At 41.7% G+C, this 27,948-nt stretch overlaps 1 protein-coding gene across 23 annotated transcripts in view; it reads right to left on the bottom strand.

Annotated features, from left to right (window-relative positions):
* The window catches only part of LOC133341416 (neurexin-1-like), a 395,989-nt gene that overhangs the window by 284,343 nt on the left and 83,698 nt on the right, over nt 1-27,948 (bottom strand). For 17 of the 23 annotated variants that reach the window (XR_009755044.1, XM_061550005.1, XM_061550006.1 and 14 more), the window contains 2 exons: nt 2,171-2,472; nt 1,249-1,293 (listed from right to left, as the gene is read on the bottom strand). Coding sequence is in view for 22 of the 23 variants with exons in the window: in XM_061550005.1 (XP_061405989.1) it covers nt 1,249-1,293; nt 2,171-2,472 (347 nt within the window). In the remaining variant the exon portion in view is untranslated. The remainder of the gene's footprint in view (nt 1-1,248; nt 1,294-2,170; nt 2,473-27,948) is intronic. The other 6 variants (XM_061550009.1, XM_061550019.1, XM_061550014.1 and 3 more) reach the window with 2 other exon arrangements.

Below are 27,948 nucleotides of genomic sequence, written 5' to 3'. Positions count from 1 at the left end.
CCATGTTACACATGGTGGCATATAAATAAAAAGGTCATTATTTTTATTGGAAAAAAAAGTCCTATGAAAATTTTTAACACATTTCTCAATAACACTGCGCTAGAAGGATAACATATCGATGAAGAAGGACGATTGCCCAAAACATCACTTAATCTTTATATTTATTTTCCTTTAAGTGCAGTGTTATTGACGGATGTGTTGAGTTTTTGTTATTTGTGCACCACTGCCAATGCAGTATCAAATTTGTTGTTGTTGTTGTCTAAACCAATTATGATCCTAAACCAGGATGTCTCGTAAGCCTTTAAATGGGCACGGAATTGTCGCAGCCGGAATGCAAGCCGTGCATGTTCTGCATCGCGATTGATCAGAAAGCGTCGTGATCACTACCAATACACTGCGCAATGAAGACCACTCACGATGCAGGAAAGCATGGCTTAACATTGCTGGCTCAACAATTTCTGGGGGATTTCCCAGCTCTCATTTGGAACCAACAAGCAAACATCAATTAAGCAGCTGATCACAAACACATATTTTGGCAAAAAAACATTGTCTCGTGAAATCTTTCGACCAGAAAAAAACATGATCCTTAATAATCATCCCAATTGCTCGAATAGTTGCAACCATAAAACGTGTCACCATGGCCAGAAGCTGTGCAAACTATAATAATAAACACAACACGCAAATCAAGGACATCTGTCTGGTTTTAGCACTGTGGCATGCTTCAGCCCAACAAACTGATGTCCCATTGGTGATGCCCAGGAAGCGCACGACAAATTAAAGCGAAAACAATTCACTGGGATCTGCAGTGTTATTCTCATGCCATGCACAGAGAAGAAGTGGGAGGGATGTTGGAGAGAGGGGGGGGGGGGGTCGGGAGGTTGGGTAATCAGAAGCTTGACGCTGCCCATTGGCTCTCACAGAAGCAGAGGGTTACTGTTAAAATGCAGCAGCTTTGATGCTGTATTCATCTTAGTTTAAACTGAACCGATTTAACAAATAATAGTATTAGTAGAGCAATCATAACAACAAAAAGGTCAAATGATATACGAAACAAATCATGACGAGAACAAGATAAATAAACGATAACCAAACCAACAAATGGCTGCAGGGTTTTAAAAGTAAGCGGAACGCACTGACGGCAGTTGCGCGTGATTTGATTGGAGATGACAGCTACGAAATCAAGAGATGTTAGAAGATTCAAACACAAGGCAAACCCAAAACAAATGGCAATTAAAAAATGGTATCTACCACAATCTGTAGTTTGTTTACCATAGCGTGTCCAATGCTTGACAGCTTTGCAGAAAGGGGGAGGAAAAATGGAAATTAAAATTGTGAACTTAAAGATTGTTACTCAAAACATGATGGCAATAAAGTGTTAGTATTGTACGTTAACAGCCGGTCAAGGTTAGTAAATGACACATTCCATGAATGAATTATGTTAGTATTCTAATAAGCATGTTAGTTAACACATAAGTAAGGCAACCAAATTCTACACGAACAAAGCAGACCAAAAAATAGGTCTTAAAAACAAAGTTGTGACACAATAAAATCAAGCAAGTTAGTAGCTTCCTGCGGTTCCTCCTTCCTATATTCTATTTTCTGAGGTAAATACCATCTCATACTGGTTGGTGTGTGGCTATATTGGGAAGTTCCTTTTATCATATGGTAAGTTTTATCAGGTCATGAAATTAAATATATGACAAACTGATCTATCTAAATCTGATTTATCAAAATGTTATCTGAGGTATTTACATTTTTATTTTAATGTTTTCCATCATCAACAGCAAGCAAAGTCAGTACAGGTAAAGTTTGTTCTAAACGTGGTTTGTTTTATAAATTAATCTTGTTCACAGTATCCCGCTGTAATGTTTTTTGTTATATATATGTTGACCATTCCTTCAATTCAAGACGTTTTATTTCCACTCTTTCCCTGTTTAAACATGTTACTTTTCAACAACTCTGAGATATCTTCTTAACGCCGGCTAGCGTCTTGACTTTTGATAACTCTGTCGACCTTCAAAGGAGGAGGGGAAACACAGGACAACAATTCTCATGATAGAATTATCGCCGATGAACTCGTTTCATTTTCCGTCGTCGAGGAGAGCCGGTCTCCTCCGTCCATCTTTGCCACCTGTCCGCCACTCTCCTGCGAAGCCACACGAACATTTACCTGCCGCAGGTTTCGAGTTACTTTGACGTCATGCCAGTTGTTGTCGTTGAACTTCCCAGTGACTGGTTCCACAAGCGCCTCAAAAGCACCCGAGCCCAGGTTTATAACAAGCGACACGGCACCGTCCTTGAGCGCCAGGTTCACGTAGTCTGCTGCTTTGCCCGTGTGGAGGATCAGCCCGTTGCGCTGCAGGGTCTTGAAGGACAGCGTGATCTCATCACTGCTGCTCTGGATGGGATGAGCAGCCAGGTCGTAGCAGAGGTACTCTGAGCCTTTGAAGGTGGCCATGCTCTCTTCTCTCCCTGTAATATTACAAGAAGGAAAACATTTCATTACTATCATTATTATTACACTTGTTTACCCATATGCAGGAAAACTTCAGTGAGTCTCAATGCTCTTTTTCAGGAGGGTCCTGCCAAGTCTTCGCAGAATCCCAAAATAGTAAGTGCAGGCAATTTCTCAGCATTGGGATGTTTGGCCAATACCAATTACATTGCGTTTTTCTTGTTTAGCTCCAGGAGGAGACTGGAGATAACCAGAGGAAATCCATGGAGAACAGAGGGAGAAGATGCAGACTCCATACACTCGAGTTGGTTAATCGATCCCCAGACGCTTCCCGCTGCGAGGCGCAAAGTGTCAACCACCGAGCCACCCTGGCCACCGCCCAAACGCGAGGTTAAGAGCGCAACGGGAGGATTCACAACAAAGGATGTAAATGAAGCGCACGTTGATTGGTGAAATTGGACAAGGTCAGGAGGGTCAGGTTTTCAGCGTTCATCATGTTAGGCTGAAATGACATTCGCTGCGTTAAATATAAAAAATACATTTTCAACACGTTATGGAAAGATCCACCCCACCAGTGAAAACACTTTAACCGTCTTTGAATTAAACATAATTTTGAAATGTATTCGGAACGAAATCATCCTTGCCAGATCAGTTTCAAATGAGCATATATCCCAAATGTCAGCATTAATGTATCGTAACTTTATGCATCGCAACTTCCATTCGATGGTTACAAAATATATACATTGGATAAGAACCTCCACTTGTAATAGTAAATAAATAACAAAAAATATGTAATGCGTTTCGATAACAAACCAAAAAAAAACCTGCAATAAAATGAATTAAAAAAACCCTGAAACCAAACGGTCACGGTCTATGCCCGTTGCCATAGAAGCTATCTACCCTGGCTGGCCGGCCATTACAGTGCAGCCTATGGACAAGCTCTGCTGTATCAGCATTGTGTGTGTGCGTAATTTACGTTTGGGCCCCCTTGGCTCCGTTATTCTCATTTCAAAATTCGGCACGCGCTTTTAAATGTCTGATTTTATTGTAAAAGCCAGACCCTTTTGCGCACGTGGTGTGTGTGTGTGCATTGCCCTATTAGTTTATTTAATTATCTTGCAGAAACAGACGGTTGAAATGCTGAGAAATTAGAGGACATCAATCATACTTTTAAAAATTCCCGTGAACGAATCATTCAGTTAGACGCAAGTGAATTGTTTTCGTCCTTCAAACCTGTTACTTCACCTTTCAAGTGCATGTATATAATTTGCCACGCTGTATGTATGTTTGTTGAACTTCTTTCGCACCGTACGTAGCCAACCGTGCTAATCGGAGTTGCAAATGAAGATACAGCTTTGCAATCTGCACATTCCCACAATTATCTGCCGGTATAATGGCGTAAATGATGAACGCGCTTGCAATTCGATCTCCAGGCACGGCAGTCGAAGCAGTAGGGGGGTGAGTTCCGTCAATTTCACCCACTCTCTGTCCAAACAGATGTGTCGTCGTGTTGTGTGTGACGGGGTAAAGTGTGGGTACTGCAACCTCTTTCAAGATGTCTAGCCTTGACATGGCTCTCGAGTAGAGGCCGTTCTTGCCAGCCGTGGCACAAGCAAGAAATTGCAGGGCTTCACCCTTGCCATCATTTATTTTACACAGGGTTTTTGAAAAAAAAATCACAATTAAAAACTAACGCAACACTGACACACAGTAATGGTCAGCTTTGTATATTCTGATGCCCTTTAAAAAAAATCCCGAATTTTCAATGCATTGTTTAACGTGTTGATTAAAGGATGCTGAAATTCAATCTTCTACAAATGATAGGGGAGAGCAGCTTCCATGAACAATGCTGGTTCTGTCGCATTGTCCCTATTAGCCAATCGGTATGCACAACTATAATCAATATCGTGTGCGTGTGTGGGCACAATGCATGAATGATTTTAATTATTTTTGTAATTATTATTTCCATTGTCCAATAATACTACCAGCGGGATGCTGCCCGTGGTGCAATGCTTAGCTCACTGGACTTTCAATCCCGAGGTCACCGGATTGATTTGAACCTCCCGCAACGGCAGTCGAAACAATAAGGGGCACCTTTTTTAAATCCCCACCGCGTCTGTCCAACCCAGCAGTTTAAATGGGTGCACCGTAATCGGCTGATTAGCAGGGTTCACGATAGCTCTCATAGAGATGAAACAATTGTAAACACATTTTTGGTACAAAGGTGTTGTTCCTAATTGGGACTCACTGTTGAATAAACAGGGCAAATTGGGAATGATCAATAAGCCTTTTCGGCCAAGGCGGTAACGTGACATGTCATGAGCACAGCTACCCCAGCGACCTGGCGATGTTGTGCCATGTGCTGTGCGACGTCATTTCATCATGCGGACTCGGAAGATAACGTTGCTCAACATCTTCAGCAGCCGCTAACACTAACACCTGCATGCTGATTTAACCACTCCATCTCCACGGTGATCCTCCACTTGGGCACTTTCCCTATCAGGGCTGCCACTGTTATCCCTTTTGTCAACAGTCACGTATCTAAATCGCATGCACCTCTCCATATTGAAGGTAGATGGTATGTATAGTATGTTTTATAATTTTAAAAAAATGTTATGCTTACAAGGATAACCACGTTTGAAAGCGTTACAGAATGAATGCGTATGCATTATATTTCTTCCTTGCTGTTTTATACATAAAAAAAGCTTTTGTGTTACGTGCCAATGGACGGCTGCTTGCGTTGTGGCCGAAACGTCGTGATAATTATTTTATTGGTTTATTTTATTTATTTTATTATTTCCCTTCTACGTGACTTTACCGAAAGAACCAAGAAGACGTGCGAATGTGTTTACACAAAAAGAGAAAAGCCCATGCCCTAACATAATGAGTCGACGTAATTTTCGCAATTAAAAACACAATAACTTTTCACTTTAATGTGTTTTAATTGCACACCCTAGATCAGAAAATATTTTAAAATCAAGTGTTATGTATTTTTTCAGTCATTACTGCATAATTTCCAGACAATTCACAATTTGTATTTATTTGTCCATTATTACTCTGTTAAATAATTGTCGAACACATCAACAATTATACCTAATCAGTGCAGGAAAATATTAAGTTTTACATCCAGGTACTCTGATATCCTTGATAATGGATATCTTGCAGCATATTCACAAATCTCATTAGTTTAGAAATTGGCATCATCACTGTCGAATCAAAGCACTATTGAGTAGTACAATAAATGTAAGTGATCCCTGCTCAAATGACCATTGAGGCAGCACTCATTATCCATTTACAACTCGGAACCAGTGATGGAAATTCCACATTCCTATGGCAGGTGCGAGTCTGTGCAGAGCACAACTACCGTTGACTTCACCACAAACTGGTGCTATTTTTTTATAGCGAATCCAGGATTTAAACTCGCAACCTTCTGATTGCGAGCCGATCAATGGCCGAGTCACCTGCCATGTAATAGTTGCACAAAAGGTTTGAAAAAAAAAAGGAAGAAAAAAAAACCCAATCTAAATAATTTCGATTAATGTCGACATAATGTCCGGGGCTTAGCGCGCCCCCGGAATAACATTAGTACAGCCTTCCAAACATCCATCGCCTCCGGTGTTTTTGAAACGCGTTTTCTTTTTCTCTTTCTCCATGATGTTGTGCCAATATATGAAAGGCGCAGCAGGTGTGTCGTGCACCGAAATCAATAAACATTTAATAGCCACCTTGTCCGGAGTAAAAATACGCACAAATACACCTCGATGGCCTCACGCTGAGCACTTTAGCATGGATTTTCATCATGCACCATCGGCCGGAGAATCACAGCGATACTAATGCTCTTTATGGATTTTGAGCAACATCAATGAACGTCCAGCGTGAAGCCAGATGGTGGCACGGCACGGTGCATTCACGTGTAATAAGATCCTCTCCATGAGGGACCCCTTTTCCCCTCTTTTCTTAGCCGTGATTCCCTCCCCCCACCCACCTCTCCCATCAACAAAAATCCACTCCTACAGGAACGGCTACCCACCTCTGGTCCCTTTCCAAGGACAAACAGTTAAAAAAAATCAAATTTGGCCACTCTTGCGCTGACGTGACGTGACGATGCCCCGCGAAAGAAACAACACTTTCCTGCTACAGCGATTCGTAGAATCATATCTGACGAATGCGTTTGGCTTGTAAAACATCCGCTCGGGAACAAACCGGCGATATTTAGTTCGTGTGCGTTACGTCGCACGCTGCAATTGCGCGCGGATACAGCAATTGTAGTTAAGAGTGAAGGGGAGAGGTGATTAACGTTATCCACGCGCGCACTCCTTTTGTGTTTATTTAAATATGCATTACATATTAAGCGAGGCTTAGCCAGCGCGCACGTTGGCTACGTTAATCGAAGGATTTGCATTTTTTTCGCTTTTTTTTTTGTTCCACAAAAGGAATTATATAAATAAAAACTAGAACGCGCCAATAATTTCGTATTTTCAAGAAATGTTAATTGCGTTACTGCGCGTGGTGATGCGCTCCACACCGTCAGCAAGAGAGGAAAGGTAACCCGAAATGATCGTGGACGTCTAATTTACGCCCAAGATAAAGATTGCACGCCCCCCCCCCCCCGCACTTAAAAAAAAATATATTATAATGGGTTTAATTTAATTAAGAACAATATTTATTTAAGAGATGTTAATTTGGGTAGCACGTATTGTGTTGCCTAATTTACACAATTTTTCATGAAATATTCCCAATAATGTTAAATATAATTGCGTGATTCTGCACATTCGCATTTACAACAACAAAAGGATTATTTAGAGAGTTTTCTGGCACAGCCGATAGTTTTACTCCGTTGCTTCGCTTTTCATCGGCTTTCTCCAAAAGCAGATTCACTTCAGTCGCTCGACCACTGACAGTCGAGTTACCGTACGCGTCACTCTTCTTTCGCAATTACCATGACGACTGATCCCACGAATTTCACCCACTGGTCGCCTACACCCGGTCTTCCAGACCGAACGTCGCATTCTCGTACGTTAGTACGGGGTGGGGTCCAGATGTCTTGCGACCTCCCATTAAATTCTCTAAAACATAATAGATTTTTTTTGTAAAGTTTATTTAAAACATAAATTAAAATGCAAAGGAAAAAAAATATTTTCGGGTTCAATTGGGGTTGGGGGGTCACAATAATATGGACCGCACTGCATGTATGTTCCACTGCTTTCACACCGTACGTAGCTAACCGTGCTCAATATACCACGACACTGCGCTTCACAAAGACTCCCTCGCACCATGCAACTCTGGAATTCGCTCCCATCATGTATTTTCCCAAGTTCTAATAATCTTTCTCAAATAAAATAAAAATAAACAATGATTCATATTACACCTTCAATAATGCTGATTGTTACTAATTGCTTAGCCTTTTATGTCTTTAAACCTGTGGGCTTATGCTCAGTAACCGTGATGCAAATAATATAAATCAAATCGGGACACCGACATTTTTTTGATTAAATTCAAGAGATTACCGCCGTATTAAAACTTCCACGCAACCATAACTGGGAGTCATCCCCTAAGGGATAATTTATTTCCCCAAAAAAACAAAGCTTGTTTCTCGTGTTTAATAGCCCTACTTGGACAGACTTACATTGGCCTCGGTGAACTCGCTCATTACATCAGAAAGGTATTCGCTACTGGAGCATTAATCAATCAATCTTGGCTCTCAAGGAGCAGCTCTGGACATTCGAGGATTTATTTATCATTACATTGACTACAGCGATCTATATAAACATTGACTCTGTACCAGACGTAAGGTTTGAGCAAGACAATGGGCCATTTTCTGACACGTGGCACCGATGGCACAAGTGGAAAAAATACTGGTGGGGGGGGGAATAAAACGTATATTTCTTTATTTGAAATAACATGGGTCCTATATACACCTATAGGTTTGTCCAGGACAATGGGACACCACATTCATTTCACTTCTCTCTACAGTACTACTGGTGTGAAACATGAGACAATATTTTACGAATTTACTCGATAGGGATTAACCATAGCAATCATCGCTCCCCTAATGGCAGACTAATGCCCACTCGCAGGCCAAGTACTGAGTCACCTTGTGCCACACAGGGACAGCTGCCACCGTGGGTGCCCTTTCGAATGTGTTGAGATGAAGTGTGATATAAGTCGCTAATCTGGGATGCCACCCGCATACAAGGGGGTGGCTCTTGTCAAAAACAAATCATCATTGTCATCTGACGGTCATTCAAGAAAGGGACAACCCAAAATATTGTAAAAAGTGGCAACAAACCAACAAGCCGTTTTATATTCCTCTCTAGATGGAAACAATTATACTGATACAGTCTGTTCTACCTATAATGCGTGTTTTTCATAACGTAAATTGAATAGAACACGATGAAGGCATTAGGAAACAGATTTTTTTTTTTATAACGCGGATGCGAATTGGATGTAATTGCTGAATGCGATTGAGTGAATAGAATTACGTCACGTGAATAGGAATAAGCGGTCGTATGGCTTACTTGGCGTAGCATCACACAAGGAGGGATGCTGCTGGATGCTTCTAGATGCTACCCACGCGCCTCAGTCTTTGTTCAGCCTGCGTACGCATCTCACGTGTTATCGCGGACTGTGCTTTACCCTATACATGATTTATTTAAACGTAATTTTCCATAACGCAGTGTTCTTCAGGAATGCAAATACCGAGTTCTCAGATAACAGACTGACTTTTGAAAAACCACCACAGATTAAGCGAAATCCAAATAAAAGGGTGCACCGTGATTCCGGAATTCAATACAGAGGAGATGAATAAGAACAAAATACATAACTGAAACAGTGGCAACGGTACCTTTATGTCTGTCATACGTGGGGGGAATAACAAAAAACACCACATGCACAAGGGTGGGAGTCGTTTTCAGCAGAAAAGGGGTGCAAAATAAAGCCCTGCCAAAACCCAGATGCATACAGTGTGTGAGCACATTAACTCCACAAGAGCACTTTGAACTCATGAGGCATTGCAGCGTCGATGACATTGAGATTCGCGGTATTCTGCTACGTGTGGGTAAATGGGCCAACCGTTTAAATATCCTGCATTATCAACATTCATTTTTTCCTTGGCTGGAGACCTGCACACTCGACAAAGAATTAAAGGCCCTTTCTCTCTCCTTCCATTACCCCTAGGACAGCGCACGCCATATACCCCCATTTTTACTTTCTTAAGCAATTACAATTTATGGTGTTAGAAATCACACAAAAAAAATAACCAAGCCCAAACCCATAACGGCAACGGAATAGAATTGCTACATTACTGATGCAATTGGCTGTGGGCAATGTTTTGTTTTATTGTTTTTTTTATTTAGATGTGTTGGCATTTCATTTCGTGAGCTATTTGAAAACACTCATATACCCACATGGGAAAATGAATTAAAATCAAAATACCTACTGTTTATATATATGTAACGTATATATATATATGACTAACCTTAATCAGGTTAGGTGCCTCAGTGGGAAAATGAGCAGTTCATAAACAGAAGGTTGCAAATTAAAATCCTGTTTGGGGTTTAACTCGACCCATCATCCCTCTGGGTTACAAAAAATGAGCACAACTTTGTGTGCAAAGTTTAGAGATAGACCTGCGCCCGCCATAGGATGGGTTTTTGTTTCGTTGAATATACTTTACAAAGGCTGGCCAGTGCGGATTGGTGAAGGGTGTCGGTGGAAGGCCAGACAGGCTCTGATATCACTTGCCACTAATGTACGCCATGGTTGGGAATCAAACTCGGGTTACTGGGTTCATAGCGCAGCTCGCTAACCACTGCAAATACCGTTCCACCCGCATGTATATTACCTCCTTTAATGTGTATGCACCTCATAAAAAAATATATACCATTTCCATTAAGTGTAACGGTTTCCTTTTATGGGGTATAAATACTACATTGTAAATGCCGGACAACTGCAGCAATGTTCATAAAACCATTACACATCTCAGCCAGGTGGTCCTCATACTCATTTCACCACACACTCACATCAGAGAGACCTCTACACGTTTTGACACTAACAATGCTCTTCGGGGAAAACATGTGTAACTCAGATTCATCCTGGAGTGTTTCTGGCAAGCCACAAACGGTGTATACGAGACGTGACAACGTTCCCAACAAATCAGCAGCTGGGGATTTAGCAAGTACCCGTACACAGTTTGGTTTGCGCATCTTATTACGGCAATTTAGCCAAATATTGTGACCCCAATTTTTTGTTCGTACAGCAGTAAACATGCTGCATCACAAGGCAAGAAGATTTTAATGATCAATGAAATTGGAATAATTTCAGCCTCAGCGTGACTTTTTATTGGAATAATACGTAAACGTATTCTGTACTGTAATATTGCATATCACGTAATATCTGCAGGAATATTCGGGAGGAATTGTCTCTGCGTGCAGACGTTTGGGCAACCACCTATGCACTTGCATTCAACTGGTAAAATGGCCGACACAACAAAGGTCAGCTATTTATGTGTGAATACACAAAGTTGTATGAACGCCTCTACAAAAACTATAGTTTAAATAACTCGTTTAATATATTGAACAAGAACAGCATTATTACTATTATTATTAAAGGTAAAAGTGCAGCCCTGCAACTGTTTGCTCATGCCTATGCTGGCGGAAGGCCCACCCCCTCCCCCCACTAGTGGAAGCTGCGGAGAACCCATCTAGAGGTTATTTGGCCTCACTTTACCCCGCGCCACACACACACACACATGACCTGGATACATTGAATAACCGTGGCGTTCCCATTCATACTGCTGTGGACAGAGGAACGGACGGATTAAGGCGCTTGCCCCATTGTTTCTACTGCCGAGCCGGGAGATCGAATCAATACGACTCCCTCAGGACCGCAAGCCCAGAGAGCTAAACATTAAACCACGGGCAGCATCCACTACATTATGATAGTCATTATAAATTTTATTCCATTTTTGAAAAATTGTGCTTGAATGTTTCAATAATTCACCGGACAGATGGCATTAAAACGAGATGTTCATACGTGAAATTGGGTTAGAAATGTAACCATATTGTGCTAAACTTACTCGGTGCTCTATTTATTTAAAATTTTAACACACCATTTTTCATCATCTTAAATTGAGCAAAACTTGGGGGAAGAATTCTATTTAAAGAGAGAGATGTTTTTTTTTACTTTTAAATTGTGCTTACCCTCCACAGTGTCACAGCGATATGTGGCCACTTCAACGGTTACGAGAAATATTGCTCTTTGATATCTACCACTATGATCCAAGCCACTGGGCTGGAAAGAAACACAGAAAAAAAATCCACAAATGAGAAAAAAATTTTCTTTTTCCCACCCCCGCCCCCCCAAATTATTCCTACTATGCTATCGGCATGATTTCATGAGGCGAAGAATACACTTTTCAGAGCAGGGCATCGTCACCCTGTGCGTCCAGCTTTAAAAGTTTTTTTTTTTCCCAAGACCTCGTAAAAATCCTCTTGAGTTGTATTTTTACTTTTACACGGTAGGGGTTGCACTCTCCCACACCCCCTGCAATGATAATGGGAGACGACAGTCAAAATATAAATATTTATTTATTTTTGAGTTGGAGGTTAGCTTAAATTAGTGCAAATGCACGTTTATTATGATGCCAGTTTGTTTGTTGTTATTGTGTAGTCACTGATGACTAGGCAAAGACCATTAACTCACTACACCAGGGAAGCCGGTTTAACTGTGGTTCTACTGGACATCTATGAAAAAGAGCTTCATAGCTCATCAGATTTATCCTGGACATATAAATAAATAACGATTCTGTTCCCGCCGGTGCCGGCTAAGTGCTCTGACCTCTAAGCCACTCGGTCTCCTCTGAGTAATTTTTATTCTTAAAACAAAACAGTTAGAGGGCTACATTTAGCTGACTTTCAGAGGTCTCCACGGACTTACAACAAACCGAGGCAGTGGTCTTAGCCATTCCGTTGACAAGTCAGCGCTATGGAACGTGAAACGTGGCTCGAGCATTCACTTATTCACCACCGCAGCCTCTCTGCTGCCAAATACACACTGGGTAGCGTAACGGGGTTTTGTTCACTTTCAGGAATACGCACAAAATTATAACGTAGACAACTTGGGCACGCAGGTCTTCTGGCAGCGGTGATCAAAGGAATGGGTATACTGTAAAACAAGCACAACTCATGGCACGGGCATGCCATGAGTTGTGATATGAACCCACCGTGTTGGTTTACCACACCTTCGTTTAAAAAAGTATTGCCTTATAAAAAGTCTGCAGCACTGTTTGAAAGCTGTGGTTGTCAGATTCTGTGAGCTGTGTATTTTACAGCTTGTATCGTGGGCTGCGTGGCATTGCAGCTTTGCAACAACAACAAAAAGACCACATACTCTGCCGAGTAAACCAATGGATGATGAGTTTTTGGTCATTTACAAAATAAACATCAAATCGCGTTTGGGGTTAACCCAGCCTATCAACCGTCCGGGGTCGACAAAATAGCTACAATTATTTTTTTTTTTGCTACAATTTGTGAAAAAGTCAACAGTGATTGGTCTTTGGAGGGACTCGCCCCTGCTATAGGAATGAGGAATTTCCACCACTGGCTCAAGGCTGTAAATAGGAGATGGGCACTGCCTCTATGCTCGTTTCAGCAGAAAACCACTTTCACTTTTTCACAAAATGGGGTAACGTTAAGTAATATAGCACAATAATTACGACCGTGAGAAGGATTTGTAACGCGCACGATATATTCGTGAAACGGACGAACAAAATCGATTCACAGGCCCATGGATCCTCGTGCGCCGGCTGGAACCGGGCAGGTGCCTTCGCTGCACATGTGCAGGCTGACAAGATGTTTGGCATGGTGAATATTTCACCGGCTGTGCAAGACGGACTGTGCTCCTGTATATGTACGTATAAACCTTTTGTCCAATGCACTGCTGGATTAAGGCCTCGCTGTGCTGTTTTGACCCGCGGGTGTTGTTGGGACAAGGGGAAAAAGGAGGATGTGCAAAATGAGATCAGCTATCAAGCGCCACTGATGAATTGAACTCAGATAATAAGGTTCATATCACAACGTGCAAATCACTGTACAATAATTTAACCCCGTGCTTTTACATGTTAATGAAAAAACGTAATTTTTCAATCAAAAGGCTCTTGGAATACAGATGACAAAAATTACTACAAAATTATTACTGTGTGGGTTTTCACAGTTATACTACATAGCTCTTTGATGCCACATCTTAGTCTGAATTGAGTTCCCATAGAAGCTCCCAGTGCATTGCAAATAATATTTGGTAGAACATACGAAACAACCTAAAAACGCATCAGAGTGCAAGGAAATTCCTAATTTTTTTTTAAGAAACCCCCATTCACCATGGGTATATCGGTGTCATGGTTCATCTGCACATGCACGAGACAGCATCGACAAAAACCCTGCGTCTTGCGCTCAGTAATCCCCAAAAGAATTGGGAAAACTCCCAGCTCTCTAGCCACAAGGTCATACCATAGGCAACCTCGGTCTTCCTGTGGGTCCATGATCACGGAATCTACACTCACATGTTCTCTCGGGCGCAGTGTCAAGGGATCCATTTGGTGCTGATAGCAAGAGTGCTCTCCTGAACTCTTGTTCCATTAAGAAAAAAACCTTGGCGACCAACCACGGCTTGCAAAATATCGCTTCTTTGACATTGTTTCACGTAAATTTTAGGATTACAATGTGAATTTACATTCATTGGCAATAACGGTGTGGAAAGTAACAGCCACTTAATTCATTCATTGTGGAATTCTCATTTGAATAGCAGCCCACTTACCAAAAAAAAACACTTTCAGCTGAATTATTAAAATGTGCAGTCACTTAAATGTATGTGAAAAATGTTTCTTACTGATCATTTATCATCATCATCAGCCATGGTCAATCCACTGCTGGATGAAGGTCTCACCACGCCAGGGAGGGATGTTTGGCAATGTTTAGTCAATGTGGCTAGTGGCGGGTTGGTGACAGGCGATGTTGCATCCGAATGTGCCAGATATCGTTCGCCGACGAAGGTAACAGTGGTTGGGAATCAATTTAAAGTTAACCGGGTTCATTGTGCATTGTACTAACCACTGTGCCACCACTCCAACCCATTATTTCCACAGCAGTACAGGAACCACTTAAAAAAAATGTGTCCTCACATATGTCACAACGATGAATCTCCTTTAACATTTTAAAATTGCACCTCTATCCGCTAAAGTCGTGCTGCAAACACAATTACGGAGGTAATTGTGCACGCGTATATATTTGGTGATACGAACCCTTATTAACAACTTCAAGCAAATACCATGCTTCTAATTTGACACTGAGGTTGTTCATGAATACTAAGCATAGCAATGATCATTAGGCCTCTTAATTGAAGTGTCTGTCATGCAAAGACAAATGTACTGCTCAGTTTTATAACATATTGACTGGAATTCCTTTAGAGGCATCCAAGCTAAATCTATAGGGGTTTGTACATTTACATAATAATAGACAACCCTGTGTTAAGCCACTGCTATATGAGGGATCTCTTCACTTAAATGCAAGTCATGAGAGTTGTTTGACCACAGTGGTCAATGCAGGTTGTTGAGGGGGCATGTGGCGGTCCAGGAAAAGGTTCAGATATTATTCACCACCGATGTTGTTATAGGCTAGCCCGCGAATTAAACTCAGGTTTTCGTGTTCAGAGTGCAGTGTATAAAGACGGACTTGTGCCATCACTCTCCCTACATTTACCTATTGTGCCGTAAAAAATAAGTATAGCAGCAAAACTGTGGCTTCACTTTACACGATGTGCCATCAACTATTACAGAAATTAAAATGTTTTTCCTATAAATCTCCTGACTGAATTTCACGGGATGTATTTTTTTTACAGTGTGTTAACGAGCTGTGGTTCTGTAATATGAAAACGCGAGACGTTTTTAATGCTTGAGACACAACGATGTAGTGCGTCTTGAAAAGTGGGTCATGTTTCCTTTGCGAATAAAGTTTGCTCACGCAGCGGTGTAGCGAAGTTGGTGAGGGTCCTGGTGCAAGGATTGTTGTTCAATTTCCCCCTTTCGTTTTTGTAATGCGGTGCCTGGGTGGGCCCCCCTCCAGCCAGTGAGCCACCCTGGTGCAGTTACACCGCTTCCGTGGGTTCACCCTCGTGCCACGTGTCTGGCCCGTTTGGTAAAAATCACTTAAGCAAAGTTTGTGACAAATCGCCCAACGTTCATAATCGAGGCAGTCAATGGCGTGCAGCCAGCCTAGATAAATGGAGAGGCTGTGCTAAAATGTGACTTTTTCTTGGTTGAATGGAAGATAGCTGAAAGGCAGATTAAGCCTTATTAGCGTTGGTGTTTTAGGAGGGGGCAAGGATAACCGCTGACAAAGATACGAGCTGACTAACAGATATTCTAAAAGAAAGTCATTTTAGTATTCCTGGAAATGTAATTAAACTATTTCATAATTTGGAGTTGTACAATAAAGTTTGCAACTCTTAGACAGTTAAAGTGTTCTTAATGTATGTTATATGCCTAAATTTCACAGATCGAATTTTCAGAAAACGGCTTCTAATGCTACTGTGAATAACTCTGGCGAGAGTGTCTCCTTGTCTGACTCCCCTTTCAGCTTGCATTTTGTGAGTATTTTGCCCATGCAATTTGTTCGTGACATGGTCGTTAACGATCCAAAGAAAATTACATGACAGGAAACAATTTAAAACATTAATAAGGAAGCCTGCAAAGTTGAGCTCATGCTAAACACAAGTCACGTGCGACAAGTTCACTAAACACAACTGAAAAATATCTGTTGGAAGGACACAACTGGAAGACAGAGGAGAGCATGTACACCTTTGTCGGTGATTACTAGAGGTGGACCAGGATGAAAATAGGATGATGGTGGTTTGTAATGTGTGCGTATTATCCATTATCCTAAATGTTGATCTTCACAGAGAAAATGGAAGAAAAGGTGAAAAGTGTACAAAGAAGCGTGTGGAGGTGCATGCTGGGAATTACATGAGTCAGAGGCATGCTACTGACCGATCCATTGTTTTGTTTTTGGGTCAGGCCAAATGGTAGTCATATTCTTAGGTTTTTTCGGTAAAGTCACGTAGGTAAAAAATGAAATTAAAATTAATAAAATAATAAAAATTCACGACGTTTCGGAAGCAACACAAGTCTCCGTCATCAGGTGGGACCGTCACAGCCAGATTTGCTCAGCAAATCTGGCTGTTCAGCAAATCTGGCTGTGACGGTCCCACCTGATGACGGAGACTTGTGTTGCCTCCGAAACGTCGTGATTTTTTATTATTTTATTTTTTATTAATTTAAATTTCATTTTTTACCTACGTGACTTTACCGAAAAAACCTAACAATATGAATCCTTGCAGTCACGAAAGCTTCAAATCTAGAATCAAGTGGTAGTCGTTTTGTTTCGCCCAAACACTTAGCAATAAATATTCTAATATATGGGTTAGAATTCGATCAATACATTAGCCACATGAAGTAATATATTTGTATTCGTGGCAATCTTCTCAGGTGGGGTTGAGGGTTAATAACTAGATTTTTGGCACAAAAATGCTAACAAACTATAACAGTGGATCATTATTATAATGGCTCTGAAAAATCAACGTTTTTTTTTTATGCTGACTGAATAAAAGTAGGTGGGTTTGGGCAAGACTCGGAAGGATTATGGGCCGAAGGTCCGAGACTAGCGGTGGTTTGGTAGTCAAAGGAGGGAAGGCCACTGGGAGGACGTCCACCACAGAGGCGGAGCGATGAAATCGCCTCAGGGATTGTTGCGTCGTGAGACGGCGAGAGATGCGGATGGTTTTGGGTGGAGGCCTTTAAGCATTCGAGATTGTGTTTGTGTTTAACCGTGTGAGAGCTCAAGAGATGAGCATCGTCACACTCGCAATAGTGACCAGCCGTGGATAAATCATGGCTGCTGACGATTACACTTTTCAAAATTAATTATACCAGTTCACGTAGTTAAATAAACAATCATCACTTTACAATAGCATTAGAATATAGTTCGGCAACAAACGACAAACAGGTCTTGCCATGGGAAAGTTACTGCAGACCAGCAGAGGGAGCATTGCGTCTGTCAATTCAAATTGCATCGATGAGCTTACCCGACCTGGGGTGGGTTTTTTGGGTGGGTTGAGCCGCATGTTGTTTGGCATAATGTCCATCATTTCGCTCCAGGTGCTTGGGACCTTGTTCAGGAACTCCCAGCACGTGGGACAAAAGGTCGGACGCCGCGCCAAACATACACGTGGCACGGCTTGAAAACGCGTTGGACAGCTGCAGTGCAACCTCAAGAAACCCTTGCAGAAGCAGCAGCAGTATCTTACACAGATCTGGCCACGCAGAGCCAAATGGAGTACATTTTGAATTGACAGTAATTTTTTTAAAAATACCAATATTCTTTAAGTAATGCACTTATTCACTTACGACGTATTAACGCGCATCTACGAGGAGATCTCGACGAGTTTGTTCTTTTGTTCCGGAGGGTATTATTGTTTTTTTTTACAATGGTCAAGGTGTAATTTGGCCGTGACGTCGTCTTGATGCCGCTTCGCAGAAATTGTGGCAATTTGGTGTTGCGCTTCAGAACGAGGGCCCCGAGATCATCTTTAAAAAAAAAGTAACTGTGACACCAACGCTCAAGGTCACCGACAAATCTCGCAGGCCCTGCTGCGCTCGATGTCACACCACCTCCACACTTGGCTAATTTAACATCTAGTGCAAGAGCAGGTTAAAAACTCTGCCTGTTATTAGGTGCGCCAATGCGTGGACACCAAAAACCTATATTCACCGAATGATCGGAATTCATAATTTCCCCAGCGGAGGTGCAGAAATGGGTCGAGAGGGGGGTAAAGAAAGAAAGGGTTTGTTTGTACGGTTGATTGCAGCGCCGTCGTTTAACCATTATGAGCCATTGTCCCGTACACAAAACGTACGTGTCACTGTGTTCGTGAGGGGTTGATAATTTTGAAAAAAATATGCCAATTTGTAGTGCCACCGTGCGATAACCGTCCTGTCATTACATCGAAAAACAACAAATATTCAGCACTCCGCATACACGTTGTCATGTCACGGTTATAAATATTAACCAGGAACATGTTCTTTTACCCACAATCCTCACTTGGTATCCCTTAAATATTTATGCGCTTGTTTACTCGACACAGTTTGCACGATTTTGTTTGTCCCTGTAGAGCTGTCTCTATGCATTAAATCTGTATAATTAGCGGATTGGCCTTCTCCACAGTGAAATACCACAAATGTTTACATTTCATGCTTGGACGTTTATCACCATTTTCTCTTTTGGCGCGAGCTGCAGGAGTCGCCCGAGGCACCTGAGCACAATAGAAACATTGTTCGCACGCAAGTTTTGTAAAAGCATTTCCCCCCAAATGTTTACATTAAGCTTTTTATTTTTAAACAAACACGACACCAGCTGAAAGAAAGAGAGAAATTCTGATTATGTGCTATCGTTTTACTGCCGAGTCATGGATTCTCTATGGAGGTCTTTTATATATCTTCTTGGTTCTTTCGGTAAAGTCACGAAGAAGGAAAATAATAACGTAGAAGGAAAATAATAAAATAATAAAAATAAAACATTATAAAATAATTCTCACGACGTTTCGGCCACAACGCAAGCAGCCGTCTTCAGGTGGACACTCTGCCTTCTCGACAGACCTGTTCTCCACCTGAAGACGGCTGCTTGCGTTGTGGCCGAAACGTCGTAAGAATTATTTTATTATGTTTTATTTTTATTATTTTATTATTTTCCTTCTACGTGACTTTACCGAAAGAACCAAGAAGATGAATCCCTGCAGTCACGAAAGCTTTAAATCGTCTTTTATATAGCCAACAGCCATCGGTAATATTCGCCTTTGCCGAGGGTCAGCGCTAAAAATTTGCGCAAATCGCCGAGAGCCAATACATTTTCTCCGCGTGCTTTCGGCAAAGTTGATCCGTAGCACCGCCGCTCTTACTGAAGTGCGCACATTTAACTTTAATTACGCTCCACTAAGAAAGCCAGCCGCCCTCTGTGCAAAGAGCCCAGAGGGACCGAGCGAAGACCTCCACCAATTATGAAATTTGGCTCCATTGGGCACACAGTGTTCATTTGCCCCCACCCCCCCCACCCCACCCCCATGAGTAAAGAGGCACACGTGTGCCCTGCACTGGCCGTGCAACCCGCAGCAGTCAGAAGTAATGATTTCCATTGGCTGCGGAACGCTCGCCAAAAAGCATCAGGCCCTGCAGTGAAATGATGCATCGTCTTTGTTGCTGCACGGCATGTGGGCAGTCAGAAAATAATTTTGAGGACAATGACCTTATCTGAAGGATTGCCAGCACCCTTCCGGTGAATATTTTAGAACCGTGCGATGGGCTCCGAGATTTATGAGGGCGTTTAAATGTTGTTTTACAATGTGGTGTTTGGAGAGAAAAAATAGAGAGAGAAAAAAATCTACAAACGATACCTTTATAATCTGCTTAAAAGCATCCGTTCAATGAAAGCATGTATTTTCAATTAGTACTGCAACAAAGCCGAATTCGTCAGGTTTGTACAAATGGAATACCTGTTTGCTCAAATGACAACGCGGCAGAAGAGTGGTGGTGCAGCGGTTAGCGCACTTCACTCATGATCCCAGCAACCTGAATTACTGGCTCCTCTGGCATCAGTGGCGCAAAAAAATGATTGTAGAGAGTAACGGCCCTGTATCTAGATTATTAACATGTCAATGTCATCCCAATTCAAGACTTGGGTGTAGCAGCCACTGGAGCTACGCACTTTTAAATGAACACTGAAAACGAATTTCTTTAAAACTGATTTGTGTTTAGTTTGTTGTCCTTCCCCCGCACCTCTGATTAGCACGGTCGGCTACGTACGGTACGAAAGAAGTTGAACATACATATTTCTAGATTTGAAGCTTTTGTGACTGCAAGGATTCATATTCTTGGGTTTTTTCGGTAAAGTCACGTAGGTAAAAAATCTAAATTAAAATTAATAAAAGTAAAATAAAAATAAAATAAAAATCACAACGTGATTTAGTAAATAAACCGTCACAGCGTGCTGTGACGGTTCCACCTGAAGACGGAAGCTTGTGTTGCCTCCGAAACGACGGGATTATTTATTTATTTTATTTTACTTTTATTAATTTTATTTTTTTACCTACGTGACTTTACCGAAAAAACCCAAGAATATCAACATACATACATAGTGGCACCGTGCTTTGGCGCACCGCACCTTGAATAATGCAACCCGAGTTCGATTTCCGGCCATGATAAGTGATATCTGGACCGGTACTGTGCCCCACCTTCACCAAGCCGCACGGAACCAGCGTGGTGAAGCATGATGATTAACAAAAACACGCAATGACCGATAAGGTGTAAGAGAAGCATGACACAGGGCTGTCAATGATTACTATGATCATTTATATTGCGGCAATGTTTTGGAGGGGGGAAAAACAACTGCCTCTACAAAAAAGTAGGATTGAAACCCCGTAAAAAAATGTGCACATCAATTGTAGATGTAACAGAATGGCAGCAACAACAACACTGGGAAAATGTAAATCAATCACCATTTACCGTGCTCCAAGCTCAGCAGTGCGAGCCACCAAATTCACCGGGGGGGTGGGCGTGACTACGGAACACTTGGAAACCACAGAGGTAGAAAAGAAAAAAAATATATATAAATTTGTAAATATATATATATATAAAAGCAAATATGCATAAAAGCAATTAACATTTTACTTAAATGTTACAAATGAAAAAGCCATCACCATTAATTACAATGCTCCGAATTATGACTGACAAACCAAAAAAGACGTCTGTAAAAAAAAAGAAGCCCTGATGTGTGTATTTGTTATCTCGCACGGCAAATGTGGTGGGTCAGTCCTGCGGGTGTAAACCGACGACAGAATGATCGGCCCGGGCCTGCTCCCGTGAGGACTCTGCGTGGCTGTCATAATTTATCAGGCAACCGGCATGGCTCCCTTTATCTGCATTCAAACATCAGCCGGGGGAATCGGAGCCGTGAAGAAATTCTGCACTTGGAGCAGCGAGATAACAGATAATCAATAACAGTTTGGAATCAAAGGCAACGGCCGTTCCTTGCAGAACTGGCTTTAGGGCAACATTTATCATTTTATTTCTTCCCAATGCTTTGGACCTTTAATCTAAAAGCCTGGTACATCCCCTGAAAAAAAATACAGTCTGGCATTCTGCAGACCCTGGGTTGTAAAAAAAAACAATTGGGCATTAGCAACAAGGCGCTTGTATTTTGCCATCAGTAAAAACGCATGCAACAACTGAAATTTATGGGGCGGCCTTAGCGTCAGTAAAAGGGGTTTATATTACTGGAGCAGCAATGGCATTGTTATTTTTTCATGGGTATGCATTTAAATTGGAAAAAGATACTCGCTCTAGACCAAAGTAAAAATCTTAAGGTGCAGCCCTGCAAATGATTGCACATGCCACTGCTGGCAGAAGTGCCTCCACTAAAGGGACGTGAAGAAAACAACCTCTCGATCGCATTTAGCCTGGTCTTCCAAGCTGGCTAAACATCTTGGAAGGGGTGGGAGTACCCACACTTTACCCCACTACACGTACCTTGTTGATCGAGTAAATGTGGTGTACCCATTCATAAGGCTCGGTGGACAGAGGTTGGGAAGGGGGAGGGGTTAGTGGGAATATAAGAAATGTATAATAGGAAGGGGTGATTTAAAAACTTGTCCCATTGTTTCAACAGCCACGCCGGAAGATCGAGTTGAAACGGATTGCAAGTTCAGTGCGCTAATGATTAGAACCACGAGTGCATCCCAGTGTTAGAAGTAAATGTATGTTTATTTATTTAGCGAATTCTTTTACATGTGATTTTCACAAAAGTTAAAATAAATGTGCTATTGCATTGCTCTGTCTCTTTGCAGTTTCAATTGCGCGCTCACCGTGAATTTGCTAATATATAAATTCCAACTCTCAAATAAATTATGCTGCTGTAGCAGCTATTCATACACATTATGCAGTATCCAACTTAAGAAAGCATGGGAAGATAGGCAATTATCGTGAACTTTCAAGTGTGAAAAGGAGATATGTGATAAATTTAATTTCAACTATTATTCATATGTATGCATGTATACAAAAATGCATAGTAGCTAAGACCAAATCACCCACGACGTGCCCAAACTTATCAAATCTCAGAAGCAAAGCAGGGTTGAGCCTGGATAATGCTTGAATGTGTAAGCATCATGCACAAACAGGTTGCCACAGAGAAGCGAAGCAAATTTCACTGCTCCACCCTGCATAATGTTCATATTTAATTGTGCGTTTAATTATTTAGAAATGTTAACCTAACTTCACCCCATATATTCCACACTTGACTCCATAAGAATGGCACTGAACTCACGCACACAGGAGACGGAGCTGTGGGCTAGATCTTAGTTTTTTTGCAGTTTGCGCAGCATATATCTCCTATGTGTTTTTGGGCCATACCAAACTCAAGTTCCTGAAGAAGACCCCAGTAATGTGCAGCGAAACGTCGGACATCATGCCGAATAACACTTGGCAACAGCCCGATTGCACATCAGGGGATCTGTGGTAATTTCCATAAAACGGCGTACGTGAAGTTTATATTTACTTTCCCACCTGAATTTGTGTAAGGTTAGGACGATTTTCGATCATAATTATTATATTTGATGCACTCGGCCACTTAGATGTACTGGGCTAACGCATGTCCAAATCAAGTCAGTGGTTAGTCATGAGCAGAAATCATCAAGTGCCTAAAGGCTGCCCGTGGAAATTATATTAGTTATGTTTGATGTAATTGGACAAAGCATGAATAAATCCTTTACAAGCTTCAAGGTTGGCATTGTCTACTTAATGAGATGCATATTATAGCACATGCAATAATACGTGCATTGACAAATTCTACCAGGTGCTAGGTAGAATTTTAAAGGCAAATTGTAGAATCGTGAGAGATGGCAATGGCTTGGGGAGGCCTTCATCCAGCAGCAGATTGATCAAAGCTGATGTTGACCAGTATGATGAATAAATGGATTCCACTAAAATGTCTCCTTTTCCATCTCCTCCACCTTTATCGTGCAAGAAAAAGACATTAACATAGTGAAATGTCATCCCGTGAAGGTACATTACACAAGTTGATTACTTCCACAAGCATGATAAAATACAAGGTGCATTGTCTTCTGTTACAACAAATGTTTGGCTTCCATTTTTTTTACCATATTGTGATGTTTTTTTTTTACAAACACCCCTGATGCTGTTCTTAACTAGTAATGAATGCTGTCAGTGCAGTCCCTTCGATTCGATTAATTCATCTTGCCACTGCTGGCGGAAGCGCCTCCACTCGGGGCAGCTCGAGAGAGCCACACTGAGAGACGGTATTTGGATGACCCTTCCACAATGGCCAAACCGAAATCTTGGAAACACGTGGGAGTACCCACACTTCACCCCCACCACGTGCAACTTACCGATTGACCGTGGCACACTATCGCCTATTAGGGCTGCTGCGGTGTGGACAGAGGCCGGGCGTTTGAAGGAGCCTCCGCATTGTGTCAGCTGCCGTGCCTGGAGATCGTATCGAACCGGCGGACCTTTGGATTGCAAGTCCATCGCGCTAATCTTGACACCACGCCAGCATCCAGAGGAGATTATGAACACTAATTAATTTACGATCGCGGCGTTTCTTAAGTTTTTAATGATTTAAAATGCATTATCTTTAGCTCTGTGTCAATCCACTGCTGGATGATGACCTCCATGTGCAACATCAGCCATGCAGGTACAGTACATGATGGTCCAGATGTCTCGTGACCCCCATTTCATTCTCGAAAACTTCATATATTTTAGGCAGGGTTTATTTAAAACAGAAGTGAATATGCAAAGGAAAAACATAAGGGGTCAATTGGGGGGGGGGGGGGGGGGAGGTGTCACAAGACATCTGTACCACGCTGTACATCACCGCAGGTTCAGTGGGGGGTTAATAAACGTGGTGGAGGGGGGTTGGGTGTTAAACGTGGCCGGGAATCAAACTCAGGTTCCTGGGTATACAGCGCAGTCCACAAATTACTGCATTACCGCTTCACCCACCTTTGCTAATTACTGTCTGTGAAACATACGGATCATACAAATACAACACAACTTAAAAAAAAAGTTAAAATAACATATAACAGCTATAGCAATAATAACACCGTAATACTGTAATCGAGTGCTTCATGGAATATATGGGGGGAAAAAAGATTTAAGGTAAAACGGCCGCACACAATTTTCGGTGGCGAGATGAGAACTGTAAACACTGCCAAGAGGTTCTAGCTAAGCGTAACAAATCCAGTGTCATCAACTTGCCCGAAATACCCTGTCCGGACACGCTTCACGAATCCTTCTGTTAAAAAACCAGCTTCAAGGTCAGCTGAGGAGCTTCCTTTATACAGTGTCGTAAGATAATTTAGTGCTTGCTATTTCCGTTAAAAAGGCACTCTCTCATCCACGCAGAATGGACAAGCCCCCTTGCATTGCTTTTTATTTTCCACGGAGAATCTCTATTCAGAGCAAGACTCAATATCGATCCCACCAGACCAGACTGCAAAAAAAGCAAAACCACGCCTTCCTTAATCAAAATGTAGGTCGTGGCACGCGCAGTTTTTTCCCCATCATTATGATACAGCCACGAAGGTTCCACCGAAGAGGCGACGCCGAGGACATATATAAATTAAAAACGCATTAAACCGCCTTGTTCCGACGAACAATAATAACAGTGGTCAACACACTTTCTGGCATAAGGTATTCCAACGGGATTAAGGTAATTTTGGGGTGCTGATTCCAAATCTGGCATCAGTTTTTGTCTATCACATCAGGTTTTTTGAGATATCAATAGTGCATTTTCAATAAAAACTGCAGAAGAAAAATATTAAATAAATGTGGATATCTACATAAAGTTATATTATAAACACACTATCCTAAAAATACAGCACCATATTTTAACACTAAAGCAGTCACTGACTCGCAACAACGTGCAATCATTAGTGACAGAGTTAATTTCGGGTAAAATCAATGAAAATGGGGTATGCCGATAGCATAAAAATTAGATGTGATAGAGCAAATCTGAGACCAGATTTGGAATCAGCACCCTGAAATTAGTCTAAAACAGCTGCAAAAGTCCAGGCCAGAAATTTTTTTTGTTGACCAGTGTAATGGTAATGTAAACCCCGGATGAAAACAAATGGTTTTTCTAACAGTGATATGAAAAATATGTTTAAACCGTGAAAGGCGTACGGCGATTCCTCTCGGTGTTGGTATGTTCTATTTATAAGGCAAGCCCTTGCTTTGAAGCCTTGAGACCCCTAGTGGAAGAATTAGAAGTGCTCTTTAGGGATACTCCCTAAAAATAACTGCAAACTACTACACACACGCACAATAAAACGGATTACTATTGTTACATTTAAACAGACCCCCGGAGACCACTGCTGGCAAAACAAAGGTATGTAATTCAGTTTTATATTTGCCGTATGCGCGTTTTTATTTCTACATTCCACTGTTGAGCCAAGCCTTGAGATTCGGGAGGCTTACTTTAAAGTGAAGTACATATAAATATTGAAAAGGCTTTTTTGCGCATTTGCGACAAAATAATTAATCCGCTCCACGATTCAACTGAATTTTGGGTCACAATTAAAATTCACAAATCGGTGGTATGAATATATACATAAAATGCACCACCATTAGCCATGATCTAACCGCTGCTGGATGAAGGCACCCTCCCCCCCACACACCCTTCGCTATCTCTCTTGCTCTTGCGATGGAACGATCAACCAAGCTCTTGCACCGATGCCAATTTCATTGTTCCGTCTCGGTTCCATCTCCACGGTTGGCATGCTCTCAGGCCTGTTCCCTGCTTTGCATGCCACGCCGTCGTTCGTCTTGACCACTGGCCATCGTTCTAGCCAGCAACGTGTCTTGCCCTAGCCCACCAAATGTCACTAACAGCTCGAATTATGAATTTAACTCGTGTCGCTCAGTATAATCCCAAGCATGCACTTCTCCACGTTTCTTTGTGCACGTTTCAGCTTTATACTCCACATTCTTCATATACACCGATTTAAAAAAAAACCCGTTCTACTTTACCCACGTTGGCAAGTTGCTTCGTGATGAAACTATATATGAATCAAAATCAATTGCGCTTCAAAACCACTTTAATAGATGACGGCAGATGGTGAACAAGAACGACAAAGTGGCATCCAAGGATGACAACGCATCCGAGAGGTTGTCCACCGTGGAGATGGAGTGAAAAATTCAGGCTCGCAGTGGATTGTTACCACAAATGAACCACAGTACCTTCCTGATTTCGTCATGGAGCATAAACCACCACGCCAACTCCAGTGATCCTCGCAGCAGTTTTTGGCGAGCCATTGAACAAAGACGGTCACCGCATTGCGCGCTTTCAGATGTGCTACTGCGGCCGTCTGGAACGCTCTTCCTTCCAATTTTAAGAAGCTACTGGAGCTATGAACTTTTAAATATAGGTGTTGAAAAATTAATTTAGAACAGTTTTTTTTGTCCTTAGTTTGTTGTCCTTCCCGCGCACCTTCAATTAGCAAGGTTGGCTACGTACAGTGCGAAAGAAGTTTATCATTCGTACAAACGCATACATCGTAGGATTGTGAGAGGTGGCGGGGGCTTGAGGCCTTTATACATCAGTGAACTGACCATGGCTGTTAATGATGATGAAGTCTTATATCCTTAACGATGCATAAACATGCCTTGAATTTGTATTTATTTCTTCAGCAGTATCTATAATAGTTTTTTTAATGCTCATTAGATAAACCAGTTGTGTTGATGTTCATTGTGCAGATCGACTCACACTACCCGTGAGTGCCATCACATTAAGGGTCGTGGGAGGAAAACATTCAATTATAAAAGTAAATTCTTTATATTTAGATATTGTAAATGATTCAGTAGATTTAATTCTCAAAAAAATGTTACGTCCATTGTGATAAAGTATTTATCCAAATGTAAAAAAAGGGAAAACAAATACGCATATATGAGTCTGTTTATAATTCATAATAAACGTTTTTGGATTAGATCACGTTATTTATAAATGTGTCGTAACCCTCCACCACCCGACACGGCCAATCAGCAAAAAAGTGTCACGTTGACAAAAGACAAATAGTTCACTACTTTAGCCCACCTGGGTGTTGAAGCGTGAAACCACACCATTAACAATTTTTGAGTACGACGTTTCGCTGGTAATTGCATCCAGCATCATCGGGCAATTCGCCAGATTGGCGAGGCTCTGCTCTTGCTCTCGGTCTTAAATAGAGCAGCAGCAGGGTGACGTCATCATCTGTAAATGTTGTGGTTTCACTCTTCAACACACCGGTGGGCTAAAGTAGTGAACTATTTGTCTTTTGTCAACGTGACACTTTTTTGCTGATATGCCGTGTCGGGTGGTGGAGGGTTACGACACATTTATAAA

Source organism: Lethenteron reissneri, chromosome 11, assembly GCF_015708825.2.
Source record: "Lethenteron reissneri isolate LAM-NWPU_2019-01 chromosome 11, ASM1570882v1, whole genome shotgun sequence".
In the NCBI taxonomy this organism is placed as follows: Eukaryota; Metazoa; Chordata; class Hyperoartia; order Petromyzontiformes; family Petromyzontidae; genus Lethenteron; species Lethenteron reissneri.
Note: the sequence above shows the minus strand (reverse complement) of the source record. Positions and strands in the feature narration are given on the sequence as shown.